This window comes from Podarcis pityusensis (genome assembly GCF_964106645.2).
Source record: "Podarcis pityusensis genome assembly, chromosome: 13".
Taxonomy (NCBI): Eukaryota; Metazoa; Chordata; class Lepidosauria; order Squamata; family Lacertidae; genus Podarcis; species Podarcis pityusensis.
Window position 1 is genome coordinate 42,457,384 of NC_138038.1, and position 23,063 is coordinate 42,480,446.

General features: G+C 44.0%; 2 protein-coding genes across 2 annotated transcripts; both read left to right on the forward strand.

Annotated features, from left to right (window-relative positions):
- Positions 1 to 177: 177 nt before the first annotated feature.
- Positions 178 to 1,119, forward strand: LOC308461360 (olfactory receptor 4N2-like; the record flags this gene model as incomplete). Its single annotated transcript, XM_080978226.1, has 1 exon — positions 178 to 1,119. The coding sequence occupies one exon, from the start codon at positions 178 to 180 to the stop codon at positions 1,117 to 1,119; it is 942 nt and encodes a 313-aa protein (XP_080834352.1).
- Positions 1,120 to 7,068: 5,949 nt separating this feature from the next.
- LOC308461893 (olfactory receptor 4K14-like) lies at positions 7,069 to 14,081 on the forward strand (the record flags this gene model as incomplete). Its single annotated transcript, XM_080979061.1, has 2 exons — positions 7,069 to 7,501; positions 13,579 to 14,081. The coding sequence occupies 2 exons, from the start codon at positions 7,069 to 7,071 to the stop codon at positions 14,079 to 14,081; spliced, it is 936 nt and encodes a 311-aa protein (XP_080835187.1).
- Between the last annotated feature and the right edge of the window lie 8,982 nt (positions 14,082 to 23,063).

A 23,063-nucleotide genomic window follows, 5' to 3' on the forward strand; every position in this document is an offset into this window, starting at 1 on the left:
TCTCTGTGCAAAATTGAGTTGATCCAGACATAGCCTAGAAGGTTCATCTTTTCTTGGCCAGCGTACTAACTGGCTGCATGTAGAGGAATGCATACAAGTGAGGGGGGTGGAATTCTGTGATTGTTTTCTATTTAATGTCTTCATCATTGTTCCACTTCAAGGCTATAATCTGCAAGGATGGAAAATGGGACTCATGCAGTAGTGGTCGAGTTTGTTCTCCAGGGAATATCAGAGGTCTGGTTGGTGCAGCTGTTTTTCTGTACCCTACTCCTGCTCTTCTATGCCATCATCCTACCTGGAAATGTCCTCATCATTATGACAGTTAGGCATGACCCCCATTTGGGATCCCCCATGTTTTTCTTCTTGGGCAACCTGGCCTTCATGGACATCTGCTACAGCTGTGTCACAACTCCGAAGATCATAGCCAACTTCTTGGCTGGCTGCAGAACCATCTCCTACAGAGACTGCATGGCTCAGCTTTTCTTCATTCATTTCCTCGGTGGGGCAGAGATCATTCTCCTTATTTCCATGGCTGTGGATCGCTATGTGGCCATCTGCCACCCAATGCACTATGTCACTGTGGTGACCAGGGTGGTTTGCTGGGCTATGCTGGTGTGTGCATGGGCTGCAGGTTTCATACACTCCATGATCCAGGTCATTCTCATTGCCCCACTGCCTTTTTGTGGCCCCAATGAGTTGGACAACTTCTTTTGTGACATAACCCAGATCATCAAGCTGGCTTGCACCAACACTAATACATTAGAGTTTGTCATGTTTGTTAACAGTGGTCTGGTCACTACTGGATGTTTCATCTTCCTCCTCATCTCTTATGTGGCCCTCCTTGTCAAGGTGAGGAAGGGCTCAAGCCAAGGGAAGAACAAAGCCTCCTCTACATGCATGACCCACATCATCATTATCTTCATTATGTTTGGCCCAGCTATCTATATCTATTGCCGTCCTTTCCAGGACCACCCGTTTGACAAGGTGGTGGCCTTTTTCCACACAGTGATCTTCCCTGTGATGAACCCCATGATCTACACACTGAGGAACAGGGAGATCAAAGTTGCTATGTGGAAACTGCTGAAAAAAATACAAACTTTCCAGACAAGTGAAAGATAACTATGGCATAGCATTGCTATACTTGCTTTTATTCTTATGCTTCCTTGCACTTAATCATTAATCATTAGATTTCTTACACACCCTTTGCTTAGTGAATTCCAAAGACGACAGTAGATTAACAGTACATGTTTTGAAGAGCAAAGAAAAGGACTCTAGAACAACTCTTATTTTAAATACCTCTGCTATATGTAGGCTGTAGAAGCTGTGATACATTGCTCAGGGGGACAGGAGAAGAGAAGAGGAAAGCAAGTCTTCAAGCACCAGTTAAGTCAATGTCTCATGCAGAAATTATAGCCAAAGATATTTTTGCAAATTTAAAAAATCCATTCGGACAGAAACTTTACCCCTAAAAAAGAGCACATGGCCTGGAAAAAGAGGAGACATAGCAACCCTAACTGAGAAGATAGATTCAGACAATGCATTTAAAGCACATTCAGCACACTTCTACAGCACATGACTTCCTCCGAAGAATCCTGAGAACTGTAGTTTGTTATAGATGATAGGAACTGTAGATCCGTGAGGTGGAACTAGAGCTCCCAGGAAGCTACAGTATGTACTTTAAACCTGAAGAAATGTGAGCTTTGCATTCAAGTTTAATTCTAGTTTTTACATCATCATCATCATCAGGCTGGGAGAACCACCACGTTTGCAAAAGTACAACTATAAAATGCAAAATAGCCTATGGGGAAGGCAGCCCCCCCCAACCCCCAACCCCCGCTGAATAAGTACTGAGCATGTTCACCAGCCAAGGGATTCTAAATTCCTTTTTGAGTGGAAAGGGGAAGGAATGGAATATCCTGAAATAAGGCATGGCTAGTTGAAACAGTGCACAAATGGTTGTGAATTTTTCTCCATGGACACGCTCTTCTGCCTTATTCCTTGGATAAATGGTTGTTGGACTAGGGCCCAGATCAAGGCCTACAGCTTCACCATTTCCATTCCCATCCCAGAGGTCACCTGCACTCTCACTCTCTCTGATGCACAATGCAAACTTTTTAATGAGCTCCCTTAAGACTGATAGCTGGGGTGTCTCTGACTTGAGTCTCTGGAGCTCTTACTATGGCAGCTTCCAGTGTCTGTGTGCCAAGGCCGTTAGATGAGCAGGGAAGTATTTTGTTCTTCCCAAAGAGGAAAAGAATGTGACCCTTTTCACTGCCCTTTACCCCAGAGGAAGAATACTGAATTCGTTCTTTTTTCTTTCCTTCCTCAAAATGTTCAGTTATTATTTTCTCAGGTTTCAGGGCTAGATCTTCAACAATCAAAAGCATTTTGTCCTCACTCACACATCCCTGATCACACATACATTATGTGTTAACTCATGTGTAAGCCCATGCTGCCACAGAAGTGTGATATGAGCAAGATCTTGGGCCCACAGTTTTGCCACAAGGCAGGGGTGTTGCAGTGCACTTCAGCTATGTTAGTCAGAGATAAAACAAAGAAAGCAAGGCAAGCTGTTGATCATTATTGTTCTGTTTGCAAGCAGTCTCCCACTGTCCATGCAAGGAGATGGACAAGAAGCTCAGAACAAAAACATGTTACAATTTTTTAACCCTCAGATAGTACCCACCCTTGTAAGAGAAAAGCTACCCCCCAAATGGCAGCTTTAAATGGCACAAAAAGGGTTGTACCTGTAAATCAGGTCACGCTCAGAGTTCATGTTTCTCCAGCATATTTACGAGTCTGTTAATTAAGATGCCTGCAATACCTGTTATTTGCCTTTTCCAAACCAGTTTGAGCTACCCTTTGAAATAGTGAATACATTGACTCCAGAATCCATTATCAAGAACCTGTTGCATTCATACAGAGATAGCTGCTCTTTGGGCAAGTCTGTGGGGATAGTTATCAATACTTGTTAATCCAGAGGGGAAGCTCGGGAAGGATTTCCTGCTATGTGGCTGGAGGAGTCTCGATGTTCACTAGGGGTTAAACATGGCTGTTGTATTGCTCTGTTTTCAGCTCAGGTTTTACTGGTAAAAGTGATATTTCATTAATTTTTCCATAACAGTTACAAGTTGGTCACTGAGGATATGTGCACCATATATTTTTTAAAGTACATTTAAAGCACATTTCTCCCCTCAATGAATAATGGGTCCTATAGAACAGGGAATAAGTTGTGATTAGAGGACACACACACACACACACACACACACACACAGACACCCGGCTTGGGGATCAGAAAGACACAAGGACACAGTATATTAGGTTAATGGGCTAGAAAAGGCCACAACTTTATTGATTACAGCATGTGAGAGGTATTGGCTTAGGCATTGGATAAACAGCAGAGCTTGACTCCACCCCCTCAGGGTTGGGTGAGTCTAACAAGGGTTAACCACCAGTAGGGGGAGCCTGTTGATGCAAATACAACTGTAAGCTCTCCCCTGATGTCACCGGGGGTCGTGCCATGGCCCCCAGCCACCAGCAGGGCATCAGACAGGATCCACAACCGCCGGATTCTTTTAATGGAATACCCATAAAGTGAAGGGGTAGGCGACGGCCACACCCTGCCCTTCCATACACCAACAACATATTCCAATGCCTAACCGCCAATACCAGAAAGTTGCGACGATTTGCTACGAGGTAGGCAAAAAACCAAGTGGCCAGTGCCAATTTGCCAATTGGGTAAAAATTCCTACCAGGCCCCTTGGGCAACCAAGGCGACCAACCAGAGGTCCATAGTAAGGTCAAGCACGAAGCGATGAACTAAAGGGAAGGGTGGGTGGGTGGGTGACCCGTGGAAACCTGGCAGCACAATGAGGGGAAAGAGAGAGCTGCTGTGGCTGCATTTGAGCGGCTAAACCCCGCCCCGAGCTTCCCTCCAATTGGAAGACTGACCGGGAAGCGTGGCAAAGCAGCAATGACGGCAAGCAGGGGCCGGAACGCCCCCTGCGAAGTGCGGGAACGGCTCCGGATCACAACCCCTCCCCTCCGGGAGGAGGAGAAGCTTTACTGAGAGCTATAACTGTGAGGAGTAACAGTGCCCCAAATTATTTGTGGGAAACAATGTGCTTTGAATGTACTTTAAAGGTATAGTGTGTATGTAGCCAGAGTCCCCATTAAGGATAAAGATAAATTGACATATTATTACAAAGCATCAAAATTGCATTGGAATGTCAAATGGCTTATAGATGCCTGGACTGTGTAAAATGTGTGGATCTGGAATTACACCTTTTTATCTCCTTCAAAAATAACCATACTCTTGGGTAAACAAAACTCTGATCTACATAGATCTTCAAGGTAAGATTCTGGAGGCAGAACATGGAATCATTTAAATGTAGTGGTCCAGTATTTGTTGATATAGATTTAATGGAAGGGCAACGATGATTCCCCATTTCCCCACAGACCAAATCGTTTAAGGCTAGGCACATTTTCAGAGCAGTGAACATTTGATCTACCACTCAGAGGTCTGTGTTTTGGGTACATGGGTACATGCATGTTCCTAGTGACATATGTAACAGGGTTGCCAGATTACCTGAGCACCTGGGTAATGATATAGCCACAAAATGTCTTGATAATATTAATATCATATACAACCTTCCTTCCTTCTTTGAAGATTAATAGAATTGGAGATCATTCAATTGGTTGAGTGCACACGCACACTTCGGAGACTACCCTGTTTTTGATCCCTTGCCACCTACCCAAGAAACCAAATGAGAAGTCAAACCAACAAGTGATGCACCCCTGAGGACAGCTGTGTATCACATCCCTTAGTGACAAAGTATTGTTTCTTCTCTAGCACCATTGGAGCAGATAACACACCAACTAATGCAGTCAAGCAGATATATCATACACATAGATATTGTCATCCCCACACCAGTCACAGGCAGAAGAAGGAACTGGATCAAGCAGCTCAATGCTGATGCTGATCAGGACAGAAGAAGTTGCTGTAGCAACCTCAAGGAATTTCTGTTGGATTTTGGAGGTGGGTGAGAAACCACTTGAGGATGTATTGCATTTTTCCAGAAGGCAGGTGCGAAACAATGGGAAGAATGACATATTGCAAACATCTCCAAGGAGCTCTCCAGCCATTTCCATCAACTAATCTTCTCTTTCCCATTCTCTAACTCCAGCACTCCAAATGCCTTTTGGTGGATAGATTGCTGAGTAGTGTGAGGACTGGTCAGCATTATTATCGTGTAATTGTCCACCCAGAACACTGAAGACTACATACTATACCCAGTTTCTGATATGATGGGCCTCTAAATCCTGGGGAACAGCTGTGGGAGAGGTCTACTGCACTTGTGTTACATTTGAGAAATTAGAACTGTCATTCTACATCAGACAGCAGCTACATACCCATGGCAGTTTATTCAATTTTCCTGATGTTTCCCTGTTAATTTCTGCATGTAATTAGAGCTTTCACATGACATAAAAGCCACTTCAAGAACTATAGGGGAATATAGTGAATATTTAGTGCTCATTTCCATATTAGTTGCAAATGATTTTTTTTTTCTGGAAAGGAATAACATGGAAACTAGGACTAAATGGCACTATAGATCTGGAAGTGATATTTGCATCATGTGAATGCAGAAATTAACAGTTCGCGAAATGGGAAAATGGAATAAACTGCAGTGTGATTTCAGCTTGTGACATCAAGCTGAGCACTCTGTCTTCTTATGGTGACTAACCAGATGTTACTTTGGAAAGGAATCACAAAATAGGGGAAGCTAATGCATCTGGCCTATTAATAATTCAATCAGAGCAACACACAATATTAAGTTAAGTCTTTGCACAACAAAAAAGAAGTGGATACACTTCAGTAATGAAGATAGACAATGGATCTATCATATCCACCTTTGTGTGTGTGCACAGTCCTGTGATGCAGTCTCAGTCAAGCACCCTGCCGGTGGAGCTGATGCTAAATGAAACCACTGTGTAAGGGCACAAGGCAGCTACTTATTTCTTCTCCATGGGCTCTTCTCTGTGGTAAATTCTCCTTGGAATCTCCTTCTGCAGCAGAACTGGAGTACCCAAATGGGTAGTTCTTCAGATATTCCACAAATTTAGATTGTATTTTGGAAAGTGGTCTGCTTCTTAGGAAGATAGATAGTTGGAAAGATGGTGTGTGTGTGTGTGTGTGTTTTTGTGTGTGTGTGTGTGTGTGTGTGTTGAAGAAGGACAATATATTTTAGAGGAGCTGCATTGATGGGGAAGGCTCATAGCCCACTAGTAGAGCATCTGCTTTCCATTTAGAAGGTCCCAGGTTCAGTCCAAGTAGGAGTGTGAATTTTATCCTCTAAAACTCTGAAAAACCACTGCCAGTCAGTGTAAACTATACTGAGCTATATGTCTCATATGTATAATAGTCTGACTCAATATAAGGCAGCTTGCTGTTTCCCTAAAAGAGGTGTGTGTGTGCACTACAGCCCTACAGATATCTGTTGAGCTCCCACTCCCATCAGCCCCAGCTAGCTTGGACAATGGTCACGGGCAAGGAGCTGGACTCTGTAGGGCCACAGGTTCTCAACTCCTGGTGCAGATAATACTGAGCTGGATAGAGGAATGGACTTAGTATATGTCATCTTCCTATGACTAATGTATGAACAATTAGGATTGGGGTCCCAGGACCTAGTCAAGAATACAGTGGTACCTCAGATTACAGACACTTCAGGTTACAGACGTTTCAGGTTACAGACTCCGCTAACCCAGAAATAGTACCTCGGGTTAAGAACTTTGCTTCAGGATGAGAACAGAAATTGTGTGGCAGTGGCACGGTGGCAGCAGGAGGCCCCATTAGCTAAAGTGGTACCTCAGGTTAAGAACAGTTTCAGGTTAAGAACGGACCTCCAGAACGAATTAGGTTCTTAACCCGAGGTACCACTGTAATGGCAGCTGACACATAGCTATACCCTTTGCTAAGGCTATAATGGAAGTATCTCATTACCACCTTTTTCTCCCTTTCCAGTTTTTACAGTGATTTGCAAGAAGACAATGGCATGGGGAAACCAGACAATGGTGACTGAGTTTGTCCTGCTGGGCCTCTCTGAAACTTGGAAGGTCCAATTGGTCTTCTTTGTCTTCTTCCTCCTCCTCTATATGGCTACTTTCTTCATCAACATTCTCACCCTCTCAGCTATTTTCAGATGTCGCCATCTTTCAGACTCACCCATGTTCTTTCTCCTGGCTCATTTGGCTTTCCTGGACCTCTGCCTGTCCTCCTTTGCCACTCCAAGATCTCTTTTTGATTTCCTTGCCCAACACCATGTCATTTCCTTCCATGGCTGCATGGCACAGATCTTTTTTCTTCATCTCTTTGGAGGCAGTGAGATGCTCCTGCTGGTAGCCATGGCAATTGACCGGTACGTGGCCATCTCCCATCCTCTCCATTATGCCACACTCATGAATCGGCGGCATTGCATGGGGCTTGTGCTAGCCTGCTGGACTGGTGGGCTCCTCCACACCACTGTGCAATTGGCTTTTACAATTAAGGCACCTTTCTGTGGGCCCAATCTTGTGCACAATTTCTTCTGTGACCTCCCCTTTGTCATCAAGTTGGCCTGCACTGACATCTACCCCCTGGAGGTCATGATGGTCACCAACAGTGGCATTTTGTCACTGGTGTCTTTCATTGCTCTGCTTCTCTCGTATGGATTCATTCTTCATACCATCTGTTCCATGCCCCACTCTAAAAGGACCACAAAGACTGCTTCCACATGTACCTCTCACCTCATTGTGGTCACCATGTACTTTGGGCCCTGCATTTTTATTTACCTGCAGCCATACAGTCAATTCATGGCTGATAAAGTGCTCTGCATCTTCTACACCTGTTTCACCCCCTTGCTGAACCCAACTATCTATGCTTTGAAGAACAAGGAGATGAAGGTTGCTATGGGAAGCCTGCTGGCAAGGCTTTCTGGGAAGGTTTCCACTCAAGGCCAGCCCTATCATTAGTCGGCATGAGATGGCCACCTCGGGCAGCTTATTTTGGTTGTCACAAAAGAGGCAAAATCAATAGTTATTGAATTTACTGCTCACAGTGTGGAGAACCCAAGTATCTATGCATTAAAAAACAAAGAAATGAAGGCTGTCATTGGCAGTCTGTTGGCAAATATTTCCGGACAGGTCTCCACTTAGGGATGAACCTACCACTAGGCAGCAGAAGGCAATTCTTGAAATTAAATTTGGGTGTCACGAAAGAGCAACAAATTTAATTTACTGATCTTCTTGCATTTATACATGGGGTGGAGAAAGCAGTTAGAGAGAAGTTTTTTCTCCTTAGTCTAGAACCCGGGCTCATACAGTGGAGCTGAAAATGAAGTGCTTCCTTACACAGCACACAGCTGATGGGTGGGGAAGCTAAGTTTTTAAAAGTCTTTTTAAGAAACCTCATTCAACATTAGCTCCACCCACCCCTAAACTGATTTGCGCCTGAATGTAGACCAGATGTTCTCTGGGTAGCCTCAGGTCAAATGGGGTGCTGTGTGCCACCCTAGGATTTCTTTGATTTTCTACCTCAGCTACCAAAATAACTTGACCAGCCACTGGTACGCAAAGACCTATGCAGCTTGGGGACCAGGATACCAGAAAGACCAGCACACCCCTTATTTACTATGCCAGGGCATCATCTTATCAGGAGGTCCTGAATATTGTTTTTAATCCAATCAGTATTTATTGATGTTTTAATAAATATTCTATTCTCCTTTACATCTACAGGTGTGGCAGTTGATGTGCTAGACCAGTGTCTGGCTTTGGTAATAGACTGGATGAGAGCCAGTAAGCTGAACCTCAATCCAGATAAGACAGAGGTACTGTTAGTAGGTGGTTCCCTAGACAGGATGGATGGGGGACTGCTTCCTTTGGGGGGGGGTTACTCTCCCTGTGAAGGAGCAGAGACATAACTTGGTGGTGCAGGCAATACTCCTTAGCTCACTCCTATTGTTCTGTGTTTACCAAATTGATTTATTGAAAAATCCATTGCACTGGATTACTGTAATCACGTCATCATTATGTACTATAATTTATTTTTTACCTGCACCATAATTTATTTTTTACCTACCCATTTTTTGTCAGTCATGTCATGTTTTATTATTTATATGTGTACAATTTTGCAACAGAAAAATAAAATAGAAGGGGGAAAGTATAAACAAAAATCTTATTGCTGATCTTGTTGTCTACTGAAAACCCTGTAAACCTTCCACCCCTTCCTGGGTGGGCTACCTTTCCAGGTCTGCCCCTTATTTCCCTCTACAGCAAATTTAGAAATCACCTTCTTGACCCATTGGACCCATTATTGCTCTCATCCGCTCAATCTGCAGATGTCTTCACATGCAGTGGGTAACAAGTCCCTAGCTTACTAAGAACTTAAGACTGATTGGCTACCCACAACTGATTTAGCCAGCTGGCTTGTCTTGGCTTGACTGAGAGGTGATTGTGACCAGGAAGGCAGTGATCAAACTGAAACAAGAAAGATACAATGGTGGGATTGGAGGGAGGGGAGGAAAGAGAGGAAGAGGAAACAGAATGGGTGAGAAGAATTTAACATGTCTTCTTGAGTGATCTTGCTGGTGCAGAAGTGGAAGAGCCAGGAGTCTTTGTGGACGTCAAGTGGGAGGCCTCTCATCACCAGCCATGAGGGGGAAGCAGTGCCAGCACAGACAGCTCATCTCCCTGTGGTTCTGAAAGGGAGCCTTGGCAAGGGAGCCTGTTGTAGGGCCACTGGGATGCACCCCCTCAGAAATCTGGGGTCAGAGAAGCCACCCCGGAGCTCCACACCACACGATGCCTCTGATTGATTGACTTTAGCCCAGATGTCACACCCTTCCATTGTCTCTCAAGACAAGTCAATGTCATCAAGTAAGTGAAACCAGTGGACAACACTCGAGGATATAGAAATTGATGCCGTTCCTATAGGGGCATTAGCATTAATGAAAAAGAAGCTCCTCCCCTAATTAGAGGTGGATATCATTCCATTGGGATAGGTGGTAGAATCACACACATTTGGGACAGGGAAAGAAAATCACACCCCTATTTATCCCCCCCCCTTTTATCTCTTACCATCTACCCAGAAAACCAGACCTGAAGTCAAACCAATGCACAATGCATCCTTGAGGGCAGCTGCATAAATCTTGCTTTAGTGACAAAAGTATTACTCCCCCCCCCACACCAACTAAAGCAGCCCCGGGGGGGGGGGATGAGCAATTAATTACACACACATACCACTGTCTTTTGATTTGCTCTTTAGCCTGCCTTTCAAGCAGAGATCACATCCACATAGATAACTCATCCTCACACCACTCATAGGCAGAAGACGAAACTGAATCAAACAGCTCCATGCTGATGCTGAGCTGAACAGAAGAAGTTGCTCCAGAAAACTTCAAAGAATCTCTGCTGGGATTTGCAGGTGGGTGATATAGACCATTTGAGGGGGTGTTAGATTTGTCCAAAGGCAAGTGCCTTTGGGAAGAATGACACATTGCAGACTCCTTCAAGGAGCTCTTCAGCAGTTTCTGTCACCTAAACTTCTCATTTCCAACTCCAGCACCCCACATGCCTTTTGGTGGTTGAATTACTGATGGAATATGGGGCAATGTGGGAACTGGTCAGCATTGTTACGACATACTCATTCATCTAGAAGACTGGAGAATATATATTACATTGAGTACAGGGGTGACATGCCTCTGATTCCTGGGGAACAGCAGTGGGAGAGGGCTTATTACATTCATGTCCTTTTTGTGGGTTTCCCATAGGTGCCGTCAGAAGGCAAAGCACTCAGTTATATGGGCACAGCCTGATCAATAATGGTTTGGGCCCGGCATGTTGTTGGAATCCTGAGGTTAGGGAACTGGTGCTCCCTGCAAAGCGAAATATAAGATCTTAAGAAATCAGAGCTACCATTCCAGATCAGACTGTGGCTTGTATGTGCATGTTTATTCCACTTTCCCAACAGTTCCCTAACTGTTGTTTTTTACATTACATTTGAGCTTTCACATGATGCAAAATCCACTTCCAAAATTATAGAGAAATATAGCCTAGGTTTACCACTTATTTCAATACTATTTCCAATGATTTATTTTTCCCCTGGCAGCAAATAACATAGAAATTAGCAGTAAAGTTTGTGCCATATTCTAGTGTAGGTCTGAAAGTGCCTTTTGCAATGTATGAAAACTCAAAGATAATGTGAAAATTAACATTTAGAGAAACATTGGAAAAGGTGACCATCTAGATGAGGACTCCATTTTCTGACAGTGCCTAACAAGATGCTCCTTTGTAAGAGAATAACAGAATAAGACATGATGATGCATCTGAACCTGTTAATAATTCTGTCAGTTTGTTTCTGCATCTGAACATGGTGTCATGGATAGAAGTCATTGAGATACCTCTGTGTGTGTGTGTGTGTGTGTGTGTGTGTGTGTGTGTGTGTGAATATAAGTTTTATTCTCTTCTCTTCTCTTCTCTTCTCTTCTATTCTATTCTTACTGAATATCACAATATTCTGAGACAATAACTCCTAGGGTATGACCGGCCTAGCTAGTTCTTCTTACTTCGCACAGCAGAACACAATAGTTGTAACATCTGTAATGCTGTCTAATAGCGATCTTGGCACCAACAGGGCTGTAGCCCAAACAGGGCTGCTGAGGAAGAAGAGTGTATCAGCATCCTCAATGGAACCCCAAGGTTAACAGAAGTGCCACAAATAAAATAGGGAAGCACCAAAGAAGCTGAAAGGGGAAACAGATGAAATAAAGTACTTCTGGAGGCAATGATGGCCACCGGCTTGGATGGCTTTAAAAGAGCATTTGATGCATTCATGGAGGACAGGGCTATCAGAGGCTTCAAGTCATGATGGCTATGGTCTGCCTCCATGGTCAGAGTCAATATGCTTCTTCATACTAGTTGCTGGAAGCCACAACAGGGGAGAGTGCTCTTGTGCTCAGGTTCTGCTTACAGGTTTCCCGCAGGAATCTGGTTGGCCACTGTGAGAACAGGGTGATTGTTGTAACTCTACTTACACTTCATGTGCAAGGAACCATGGAATGGGTGAGGAAGAGAAAGACCAGGGCTTCAGCTCACCAGCTCACATTTCCTTAAAAAAGAGGTGGAGGGTGACAACTAAAATCCTAACATGTAGTCACTGCCACACACCCTGGTGGTGGAGCTGCCACTAAGTAAAGAGCTGTGGAGGGCACCATGCAGCTTATGTTTTCTTCTCCACAGTTTTCTCTGAATTGTAACTTCTTCTTAGAATATCCCCTAATCTCTGCTGCACCAGATCTAAAGAACCCAAAGAGATTGGGCTCCAAGCAGTGCTATTTTTCTAGAAAAAGAGGTGCTGGAATTCACCATGAACTCACTCTTTCTCTTAGAATGGCAATGACACCCATTGTCATTGTTCTGGAACACACCTGAGAGGTGCCAGAACTGAGTTCCAGCGAGTTCCCTCTGTTTACACAGTTTTTTTGGAAAGTGGTCTGCTTCTTAGGAAGATGGGTAATTAGGGAATTGGGGTGTATGCATGAAACTATGGACACAAGGGCAGTGTATTTTAGATGAGCTGATAAGATGAAGGGTCATAGCTCAGCTGTAGAAAGTTCAAGGTTCAATCTCCAGCATTCTTCCTTTGTCAAAAACCCTGAAGTACTACTGCAAGTTACTACAGACTATACTGAGTTAAATGGACCAATGATCTGACTTGAAATAAGGCAGCTTGCTCTCATCTTAAAAGGTAGGCCTCTCAGGGGGCGGGACTCCAACTCCCATCAGCTCCAGCCAGCATGCTCAGTTTTTGGGATGATGATGTGAGGTGAATAACACCAACATCTGAAGAGCTACAGGTTCCCCATCCCTTGTGAAGACAATAGTGAGCTAGATGAAGTGATGGTCTGACTCATTATAAGTCACCTACATATGTTCCTGGGATAATGCATGAAGCACTAGGCTAGGAATCCCAGGACTCAGTCAAGAATAATGTCAGATGATACAAAGGCACACCCTTTGCTGATTTAACCGAAGACTGCGATGGAAGTATCTCATTATTGTCTCCTTTCTCCCTTCCAAATTTTCACAGTGATACGCAAGTACTGTAAGGAATGTCAACAAACCAGACAATGGTGACTGAGTTCCTCCTGCTGGGCCTCTCTGAAACCTGGGAAGTCCAAATCTTCTTATTTGTTTTATTCCTTCTCCTCTACATGGCTACATTATTCACCAACATCCTCATCCTCTCAGCAATTTTCAAGGATCACCACCTTTCAGACTCACCCATGTTCTTTCTTCTGGGTAATCTGGCTTTCCTGGACCTTTGCATGTCTTCCTTTTCCACCCCAAATCTCTTTGATTTTCTTTCCGAACACCATGCCATTTCCTTCCATGGCTGCATGGCACAAATCTTCTTTCTCCATCTCTTTGCAGGCAGTGAGATGCTCCTGCTGATAGCCATGGCCTATGACCGGTATGTGGCCATCGCCCATCCTCTCCGTTATACCTCACTTATGAGCCGGTGGCATTGCATGGGGCTTGTGCTAGCCTCCTGGGCTGGTGGGCTCCTACATGCCACTGTGCAATTGGGTTTTATCATTAATGCACCTTTCTGTGGGCCTAATCAGGTGGACAGTTTCTTCTGTGACCTCCCCTTGATCATCACATTGGCCTGCACTGACACCTACCCCCTGGAAGTCATGATGATCACCAACAGTGGCATTATGTCACTGGTGACTTTTGTTGGCTTACTTCTCTCCTACGGATTCATTCTCTACACAATCCGCTCTCGGGGGGCATCTGAAAGGAGCACCAAGGCTGCTTCCACATGTACCTCTCATCTCATTGTGGTCACCATGTACTTTGGGCCCATTATGTTTATTTACCTGCGTCCGTATGCCCGGTTCATGATTGATAAAGTTCTCTCTGTCTTCTACATGTCTGTCACCCCCTTGCTGAACCCAACTATCTATGCTTTGAAGAACAAGGAGATGAAGGCTGCCCTTGGAAATCTGTTGGCAAGGCTTTCTGGGCAGGTTTCCACTCATTGATAGCCCTACTGTTAGGCAGCTTGAGGCAGCCACCTCTAGCAACTGATTTTGATTGTCACAACAGAGCAGTAAATTGTTTTAGTTGTTTATTTTACTGTTCCTGTTGCATTTATACATGATGTGGAGAAAGTGTATAGGGTGCATTTTTTCTCTCATTCTCCTGTAATTGTAGAACTTGGGCTTATCTGATCAATGAGGAAAGGAAGTGCTTCTTTGCACAGCAACCTATTGAACAATAGATTTTGCTACTACAAGGGATGGCCACCACTTTGGATGCCTTAAATGCATTAGAAAAAAATCCTGGATGATAAGGCTATCAATGGCTACTGCTGATGATAGCTACATTACCTGCAGTATCCAGAAAATTCTATGGTAATTACCAATATGTTGAACATGAGGTGAATCACACAAGAATGTTAACACCATTGTTGGATTTCCATCTGGATCGCACCAGCACAAGTATACACATGTAAAGTTGTTCTTACAGACTTATTTTAGAAGTATTTGGACTGTTTGGGTTTGAGTTATTTAGTTGCGTACGTCATTATTATTTTGGCATTGGAGATATTTAAAATTCCATGTATTAGAAAGTGCTGAAATGACATTTATTACTGTTAATGAACTTTTATAAACCACATACAGAGTTGTTCAGCTTGTGTTTTATCTCACTGTATTCCTCAGTCATCTAGGTTTGGGGCAAGTACTCATTGGTTAGAGAACCCCAACAGAGTTTTAAAATCACAAGATATGCAGCAAAGTAAAATGTGGTGATATAGCCTGTTAGACTTTTTAAATGTCCCCTTTTGAGTTGCTCCCAAAGTTTCCATCTTCCCTCAGCATAGAAAGAGTCCACACATTTGTTAAGTTACACATGGTTTGCTTACAAACACTTCAAAGGTCAGGTTCATGTGCTTGTCCATACAGCAGTCTGAAAACATGGGCATTAAAACTTAGGTTTCAAAGTGGTGAGTGTTTTTTAATCATTTGTATATAAATCATTTGTATATATATTGTTTAAGCCATGTGGTCTGAGTTTGGTACAACCAACTCAGACCTCTTTACTACAGTGGTACCCCGCAAGACGAACGCCTCGCGAGACGAAAAACTCGCAAAACGAAAGGTTTTTTCGTTTTCGAGTTGCCTCGCAAGACGAATTTCCCTATGGGCTTGCTTCGCAAAACGAAGCTTGCCCCGGGGACAGCGGGTCTTCTCTTTTGAAGCAAGGGGCGGTGGGGAGAAGCGATCTTCTCCCCGCAGCCCCAGGTCCGGGGACAGCGGGAAGCGCTTCCCGCTGCCCCCGGACCTCTTTTGAAGCAAGGGGCTGCGGGGAGATCGCTTCTCCCGGTGCTCCGAAGCGGGGCGGGGGGGGGGAACACCTGCCCCAGCCGCCCCGCTTCGGAACGCTGTTCTGAAGCGGGGCGGGGGGGCGGGAACACCTTCTGAAGGCGGGCGGGGGGCGAAAGTCTTTGTCCCCCCTGCCTGCCTTCCCAGGGGCTTTTAAATCGCCCCGGACAGCGGAGAAGTCCTCCGCTGTCCCGGGGCGATTTTAAAATGCCGCCCGCCAGCATTTTAAGATCGCCCGGACAGCGGAGAAGTCCTCCGCTGTCCCGGGGTTTTTTAAAATGCTGGGGGTGGGAAGAAAAGCCCTTGTCCCCCCCCCAGCCTTCAGAAGAGGTCCGGGGACAGACTGTCCCCGGACCTGGTCTGAAGGCGGTTTCCCTAGGAACGCATTAATTGATTTTCAATGCATTCCTATGGGAAACCGTGCATCGCAAGACGAAAAACTCGCAAGACGAAGAGACTTGCGGAACGAATTAATTTCGTCTTGCGAGGCACCACTGTAGTAGGGTTCACATGATGGAATGAAAGCAGAACAAGGGGCTTGATAACCTTTCCTACAAAGGTGATGGTGAGTGACTCTAGTTAAACCTGGCAGGACAGCTTACTTTATGGTTTTAACCCCTTCATGCATCAATTAGACTTAAGCATGTTGGTTACATGAGGCTGGTTATCCCACACCTTCTTCATAGGAAGGCAGGAACCTACCTTATATTGAATCAGACCATTAGTCCATCTCCACAGTATTGTCTATACCAGCTGGCTATGGCTACCCGGGGTTTCAGACAGGGGTGTCCTGCAGCCCTGAAACTCAAAACAATTGCAAGGGCAGTTTTATGAGTCCAGAAGACTCAGAGTTCTTGGTCTTGACTACTGACTTCAACTTACACGCATACACAGAGCTTCAGGAACACATCTCCAGTCCTGAGATAGTTCAATGACATCTATTCTAATTTCTTGTGGTTTCTATAGCTAAGTTCACTACTTGCTTCTCCACTTGGAAAGGGCCCTTTATTTCTTCAGATTGAGGAGTACAAATGTATCAGGAAATTAGAATTAAAATGGACTCATGGAGGTATTCCATTGCATTGATTAGACCATTGTGACTGAAACCTCGTTTTCTCCCTCCCCGGTGTAATAAAAATATGTTTTTTAAATTGTCTGTCTTGTGAATTTCTGGATTGAGAACTGTTTAGGTACATTTTTCAGGCAAGGACCATTTGAATCACACAAAGATCTACCTCTCAGAAATCTTGTTAATCTTGTTATTCACTTGGAATCCTATCCTTCCTTCCACCCAAAATGGAACAGTTTGAAATGATTCTATTGGTGGAGTTGGTGAAATCATGTATTCAAGAAAGGGGTAGAAAATCACATCCTTCTCTCTTCCCATCTTCTTTGATCCTTTGCCATTTACCAAGGGAAACAAGCCAGAACATAAACCAGCACCATGCACCCTTGAGGGACATCATGTAACATTTGCCACAGTGACAAAGCATTACCTTTTCCACTAGCTCCCTAGGAGCAGATAAGGCACCAGCCTCAGCAGTCTCCTTTCAAAAAGAATGAGCAATTAATCCTACACATTCCATTGACTGTTAATTTGCTCTTCATCCTGCTTCTCAAACAGCTATATCATCCACACAGCTATTCACAGCCCCACACCACTCACAGGCAGAAGAAGAAACTGGATCAAATAGGTTCACGCTGATTCTGAGCTAGTCAGGGGTCTCCTCCAACATCAAGAAAACATCAAGACACTTCTGCTCGGATTTGCAGGTGAGTAAAAACCCAGTTGAGGATGCATTAGATTTCTCCAAAAGGCAAGTGCAAAATTCTGCAAAGTATTACTTTGTAGACTCCTCCAAGGAGCTCTCCTGCAATTTCATCTGCTAATCTCCCCTCTCTATCTCCAGCACTCCACATGCCTTTTGGTGGGTAGATTGGTGATAGGGGTAATATGGCTACTGGTCAGCATTATTAGGATGTAATTGTCCACTCAGAACACTGAAGACTATATATAATGCCTCCAGAAACAGGTGGCATGCTTCTAAATGCTGGGAAAAGGCAGCAGGAGAGGGCTATTACACACATGTATTTTTTTGTGGGTTTCCCATAGGTGTCTGGTTGACCACTGTCAGAACACAGAACATTCCACTAGATGGCTACAGCCTGATCTGGAATGGTTCAGTCTCAGCATGCTTTTGGAATAATGAGGTTACGGAAGTGATATTCCTTGCTAAGCAAAATATAATAATTTGATGAATTAGAACTGCTATTCCAGATCACACCGTGATCATCTCGCTGAACACCTATTAATAATTCTTCCAGAATTCCTACACCTGGTACTCTAAACATGATGCAATGGGTGGAAGTCACTGAGATATCTATTTATATACTACTTGATCATAAAAAAAATCTCAATGTGGTTTACAAAGTCTGTGTGTTTGTGTGCATTTGTGCAATTCCTTATTACTGAACATTACAATATGCTGAAGCAATAAATCTCACAAGCTACCCATGAGCTCTCTAGCAGGTTCTTTTTACTTTGCATAATGGAATATCATGGCTGCAACATCTGTGGTCCTGTCTAATAGTGATCTTGGCACCAAAAGGGATGTAGCGAAAACAGGACCACTGAGAAACGAAAGGGAAGGGTCAGCATCCTCAGTGGAACCCCAAGGTCATCAAAAGTGAAAACAAAATTCTTTCAGGAAATAATAATAATAATAATAATAATAATAATAATCCTGCCCATCCAGCAGTGACACCCCAGCGACTCTGTGAACCTTACAGCATATATATATAAAAAAACAGTAAACACCAATGAAACTGAATGATCATTCAGGATGGATGAAGGAAAGTAATTCAGGAAGCAGCAATGGTCAACAATGTGGATAGCTTTAAAAAAGGATTAGACAGATTTATGAAGGACAATGCCATCAATGGCTACTGGTCATGATGGCCAAACTCTACCTCCATGGTGGGAGGCAGTATGCTTCTGAATACCAGTTGCTGGAATCCACAGCAGAGAAGAGTGCTCTTGTGCTCATGTCCAGCGGTCACAGAAAGCTAACTGCCTCTTGCTATTTTCAAGGTGGGGGTGGAAAGATGGTGAGCTAGAAGAGCGAAACTACAATGGAGTTTACAGAAAGAAGAGATGGCTAAGTGGGACAGTGAAGCACTCCTCATTGTAACATTCCCTTATCTTCCCTTCTCTTCCATTAACATTTACAGAAATGGTTAGACCTATCTGAGAGTCACTAAGAATAGAATGGGTAAGGAAGAGGAACATCAGTCCACCAGCCCACATTTCCTGAAAAAGAGGTGGGGGTGGAAAACTTATTCAAATGGTGGGTGGGGTGAAACCAAGGACTAGGATGGATTTTAGACAGACATGAAAAGAGGAGAGGCATTCCACTTTAAGATAAGCCTTTAAACAACACAGCATTCATAGATACAATTAAGTAATGAAGATAGACAAAGGGATACATTCAGACTACTCCTTGTGTCTATAAAAGGAGTCCGGAGATGCAGTCTCTGGTGGTGGAGCTGCTGCTAAATAAAAAAGGTGTGAGAGGACACAAAGCTGATTGTGCTTTCTTCATACTAATCAATGGATGATAGCTTCTCCTTAGAATCTCCTGCAATCTCCTTTTGAAGCAGCTCTGAAGACGCTTATTACATTGCATTTTGCAAAGTGATCTACTTCTTAGGAGGACTGATAGTTGGTGACTTCAGCTGCATGTGTCTATATAAAATGTGGGGAAATGGGCTGTATATTTTAGAGGAGCTGATAAGATGGGGAAGGATCATAGCTCAGAGGCAAAGCATCTGCTTTGTATTCAGAACATCACAGATCCAGTGCCCAACATGTGAATTTTCTTGTGTCTAAAACCCTGAAGAAACACTGCCAGTTACTGCAGACTATAACTGAGCTAAATGGACCAATGATCAATATAAGGCACCTTGCTGTCTTCCTAAAAGGGGTGGGGGTGGGAGGTAGGGGTGTAAATCATAAATACAGGCAACCTACGGCCCTTTGGGTTACAGTTCCCATCAGTCTCAGCCATTGTGGTCTAAGGGCTACAGGTTCCCTATCCCTTGGGCAGTTGTTGCTGAGTAAGATGGAGCAACAGTCTGACTCACTATATTCCTATGATAACATATGATCCGCTATGACTGTAGTCTCAGGACACAGTCAAGAATAACAGAAACTGACAAAAGGATGCTCCTCTTCACTGATTTAAGACTCTGGTGGAAGTATCTTATTACCATCTTCTTTCTCACTTCCTGATTTTCACAGTGATATGCAAGAAGTGGATGATGGAGGCAAACCAGACAATGGTGACCGAATTTATCCTGCTGGGCCTCTCTGAAACCTGGGAAGTCCAACTTTTCATATTTCTCTTCTTCCTCGTCCTCTACGTGGCTAGTGTCTTCACCAACATTCTTATCCTCTCAGCAATTTTCAGCGATCACCACCTTTCAGATTCACCTATGTTTTTTCTGCTGGGTCAACTGGCTTTCCTGGACCTCTGCTTGCCCTCTTTTGCCATTCCAAATTTCTTTGATTTCCTTTCCGAACACCACGTCATTTCCTTCCATGGCTGCATGGCACAAATCTTTTTTCTCCATCTCTTTGCAGGCAGTGAGATGCTCCTGCTTATAGCCATGGCCTATGACCGGTATGTGGCCATTGCCCATCCTCTCCGTTATGCCACACTCATGAACCGGCACCATTGTGTGGGGCTTGGGCTTGCTTCCTGGGCCGGTGGGTTCCTCCATGCCACTGTGCAACTGGGTTTCATCATTAATGCACCTTTTTGTGGATCCAATCAAGTGGACAGCTTCTTCTGTGACCTCCCCTTGGTCATCAAGTTGGCCTGCACTGACACCTACCCCCTGGAAGTCATGATGGTCACCAACAGTGGCATTATGTCACTGGTGTGTTTCATTGGCCTGCTTCTCTCATATGGTTTCATTCTCTACACGATCCACTCCAGGAGCGCCTCTGAAAGGAGCACCAAGGCTGCCTCCACATGTACCTCTCACCTGATTGTGGTCACCATGTACTTTGGGCCAATTATGTTTATTTACCTCTGTCCATCCACCATGCTCATGATTGATAAAGTGCTCGACATTGTTTCCCTTTTTATCACCCCTTTGCTGAACCCAACTATCTATGCTTTGAAGAACAAGGAGATGAAGGCTGCCCTTGGAAGTCTGTTGTCTAGGCTTTCCGGACAGGTCTCCACTCAGAGCCATCCCCACCGTTAAGCAGCTTGATATGGTCTCCTCTAGCACTGGATTTAGGCTGTCACTATGGAGTCTCAAATCACTAGTTACTTAATTATTTGCATTTATACACAGTGTAGAGCAGTGGTGTCCAAACTTTTTTTCAAAGAGGGCCAGATTTGATGAAGTGAAGGGCCGTGAGGGCTGACCAAAGGGCCAACCAAAGGTGTTAACCTTTTTTTAGGATTGAAGTTGTTGAGGGGTTTTTTAGGATTTACCCCAGGAAATAAATTGCCACAGGAGCAAGATTAAACCAACCAACGGGCCGGATTAGGGCCCCGAAACAGACTTTGGACATGCCTGGTGTAGAGAAAGTAGATAGAGAGACATTTCCCTCCCCTTTTAATTCTAGAACCCAGACTCTACCAGTGGAGCTGAAAAGGATGTATTTATTTGTGTATCACACAACTGAACAATGGAAATTGCAGGTGTGTGGGTGTGGGTGTAGGAAAGGGAACAAGACTTTCAGATTTCCCATCTCCACTGCAACCTGGGTATCTTTAGTGGATTAGACATATCTATGGAGGATAGGGCTATCAGTGGCTACTACTCAGTGTTTTTTCTAGAAAAAGAGGTGCTGGAACTCACAATGAACACTTCCTTTATTCTCTTAGAATGGTAATGGCGCCCCCCAGAGAGGTGCTGGAACAGAGTTGCTGTGAGTTCCCCCTGAAAAAAGCCCCACTTCTACTATAGATGGTTCTATTACGTCCAGTTTCTCTCCCCAGAGAGAGTGATCTTAAGCAACATGCTGGTTCACAATTGCGAAATTTAGCTTCTCCTCCAACATGCTGGGAGCTCCTTCTCTCTACATGCTGAGCTGGGTCTCTTTCCTGCCTGCTGACTCTAGTGACACAGAGACTCTGAGTTCTCAGGTTTCATTTCTTGCTAACTGAAGGCTCACCCACATTTCCTCCTTGTCCCAACACTTTTCCTTGTGGAAACCTGATCTTTACCTCTGAACTGGAGCAGACATAAATTAGGTTTTCCATGAATTTACGTTCGCTCTGATTGAGGTCTCACCCACATTTCTGCTTGTCCTGGACCTAGAAACAATGGGTCTGAGCATTTTTCTGCTCGTTCATTGCTTTCTAGGCCTGTGTCTGAGCAGTTTTTCCTCTGCTCCTGGAAAATCTGATTGCCGTTTGTTCCAATTTAGCACTAAAGATTGGGTTTCCCCGGTAGAAAGTTGCAGGGCAAACAGAGGGGTGGATAAGTCCTAAGTGGTAAACAGTGGACTTTCTTGGGGAAAGCCGTGGAGCAAACAGAAAAACACTTGGACCAGTGCTTAGCCCAGAGACAACTCACATACAGCAAGATAGTTGCAAGGCCCAAGTTAGGTCATTGTATTCTTTCCTATTTTCTTGGGGTTTCAGTAACTTAGGGTTATGCTCCATCATTTTGTTTTCTACTTTAAAACAACTCTTTTTCTTTTTCTTTAGATTAAGCATTGTGAATGTATTATTATTAAAATGAACCCATTATTGTCTTGCATCACATTGATTGCATTGTAGTAACTTAAATCTCAATTTTCCAAAACGACAGTTTAAAAAGTTCAATTTTTAAATTGTATTGTGAATTTCTGGCATTTGTATTTGACTCACACAAAAGTTCCACCTCTCACACATGCCTGTTTTGAGGTTCATGGATGCATGTTCATAGAGGCACGTGTAATAATGGTGGCAGCTGGGAAATAGTTTAGCCACAAATCATCTTGCTAATCTTGTTAACCCACTTAATATCTTGCTCTTCCTTTCCTCTTGATCGGTACAGTTGGAAATTATTCAGTTGCTGGAGGTGTTGGAATCACACATTCAAGAAAGGGGTAGAAAATCAAACCCTCTTTATCTCCATCTTTTGTTCTCCCTTGCCATCTAACCAGGAAACCAAACCAGAAGTCAAATCAACACGCAATACACCCCTGAGGACAGCTGTGTACCTTAGTGACAAAGTATTGCTTTTTTTGCTAGCTCCCTTGAAGCAGCAAATGCACCAGCTAATGCATTTCAAAAAGAATGAGCAATTAATTTTACACACACACACACACACACACACACACACACACACACACTTCACTAACTCTTGATTTGCTCTTCATCCTGCCTTTTAAGCAGAGATCTCATCCACACAGGTATCTCATCCTGTCACCACTCATAGACAGCAGATGGAATGAGAACAAAGTTTTCCATACTGATGCTGAGCTTTACAGAATAAGTTTCTGCAGAAAACCTCAAGGAATATCTCCTGGGATTTGCAGGTGGGTGAAAAAAAATGTGTGGGGGGGTGTATTAGATTTTTCCAACAGGCAGGTACGAAACTCTGGGAAAAGTGACATTTTGGAGACTG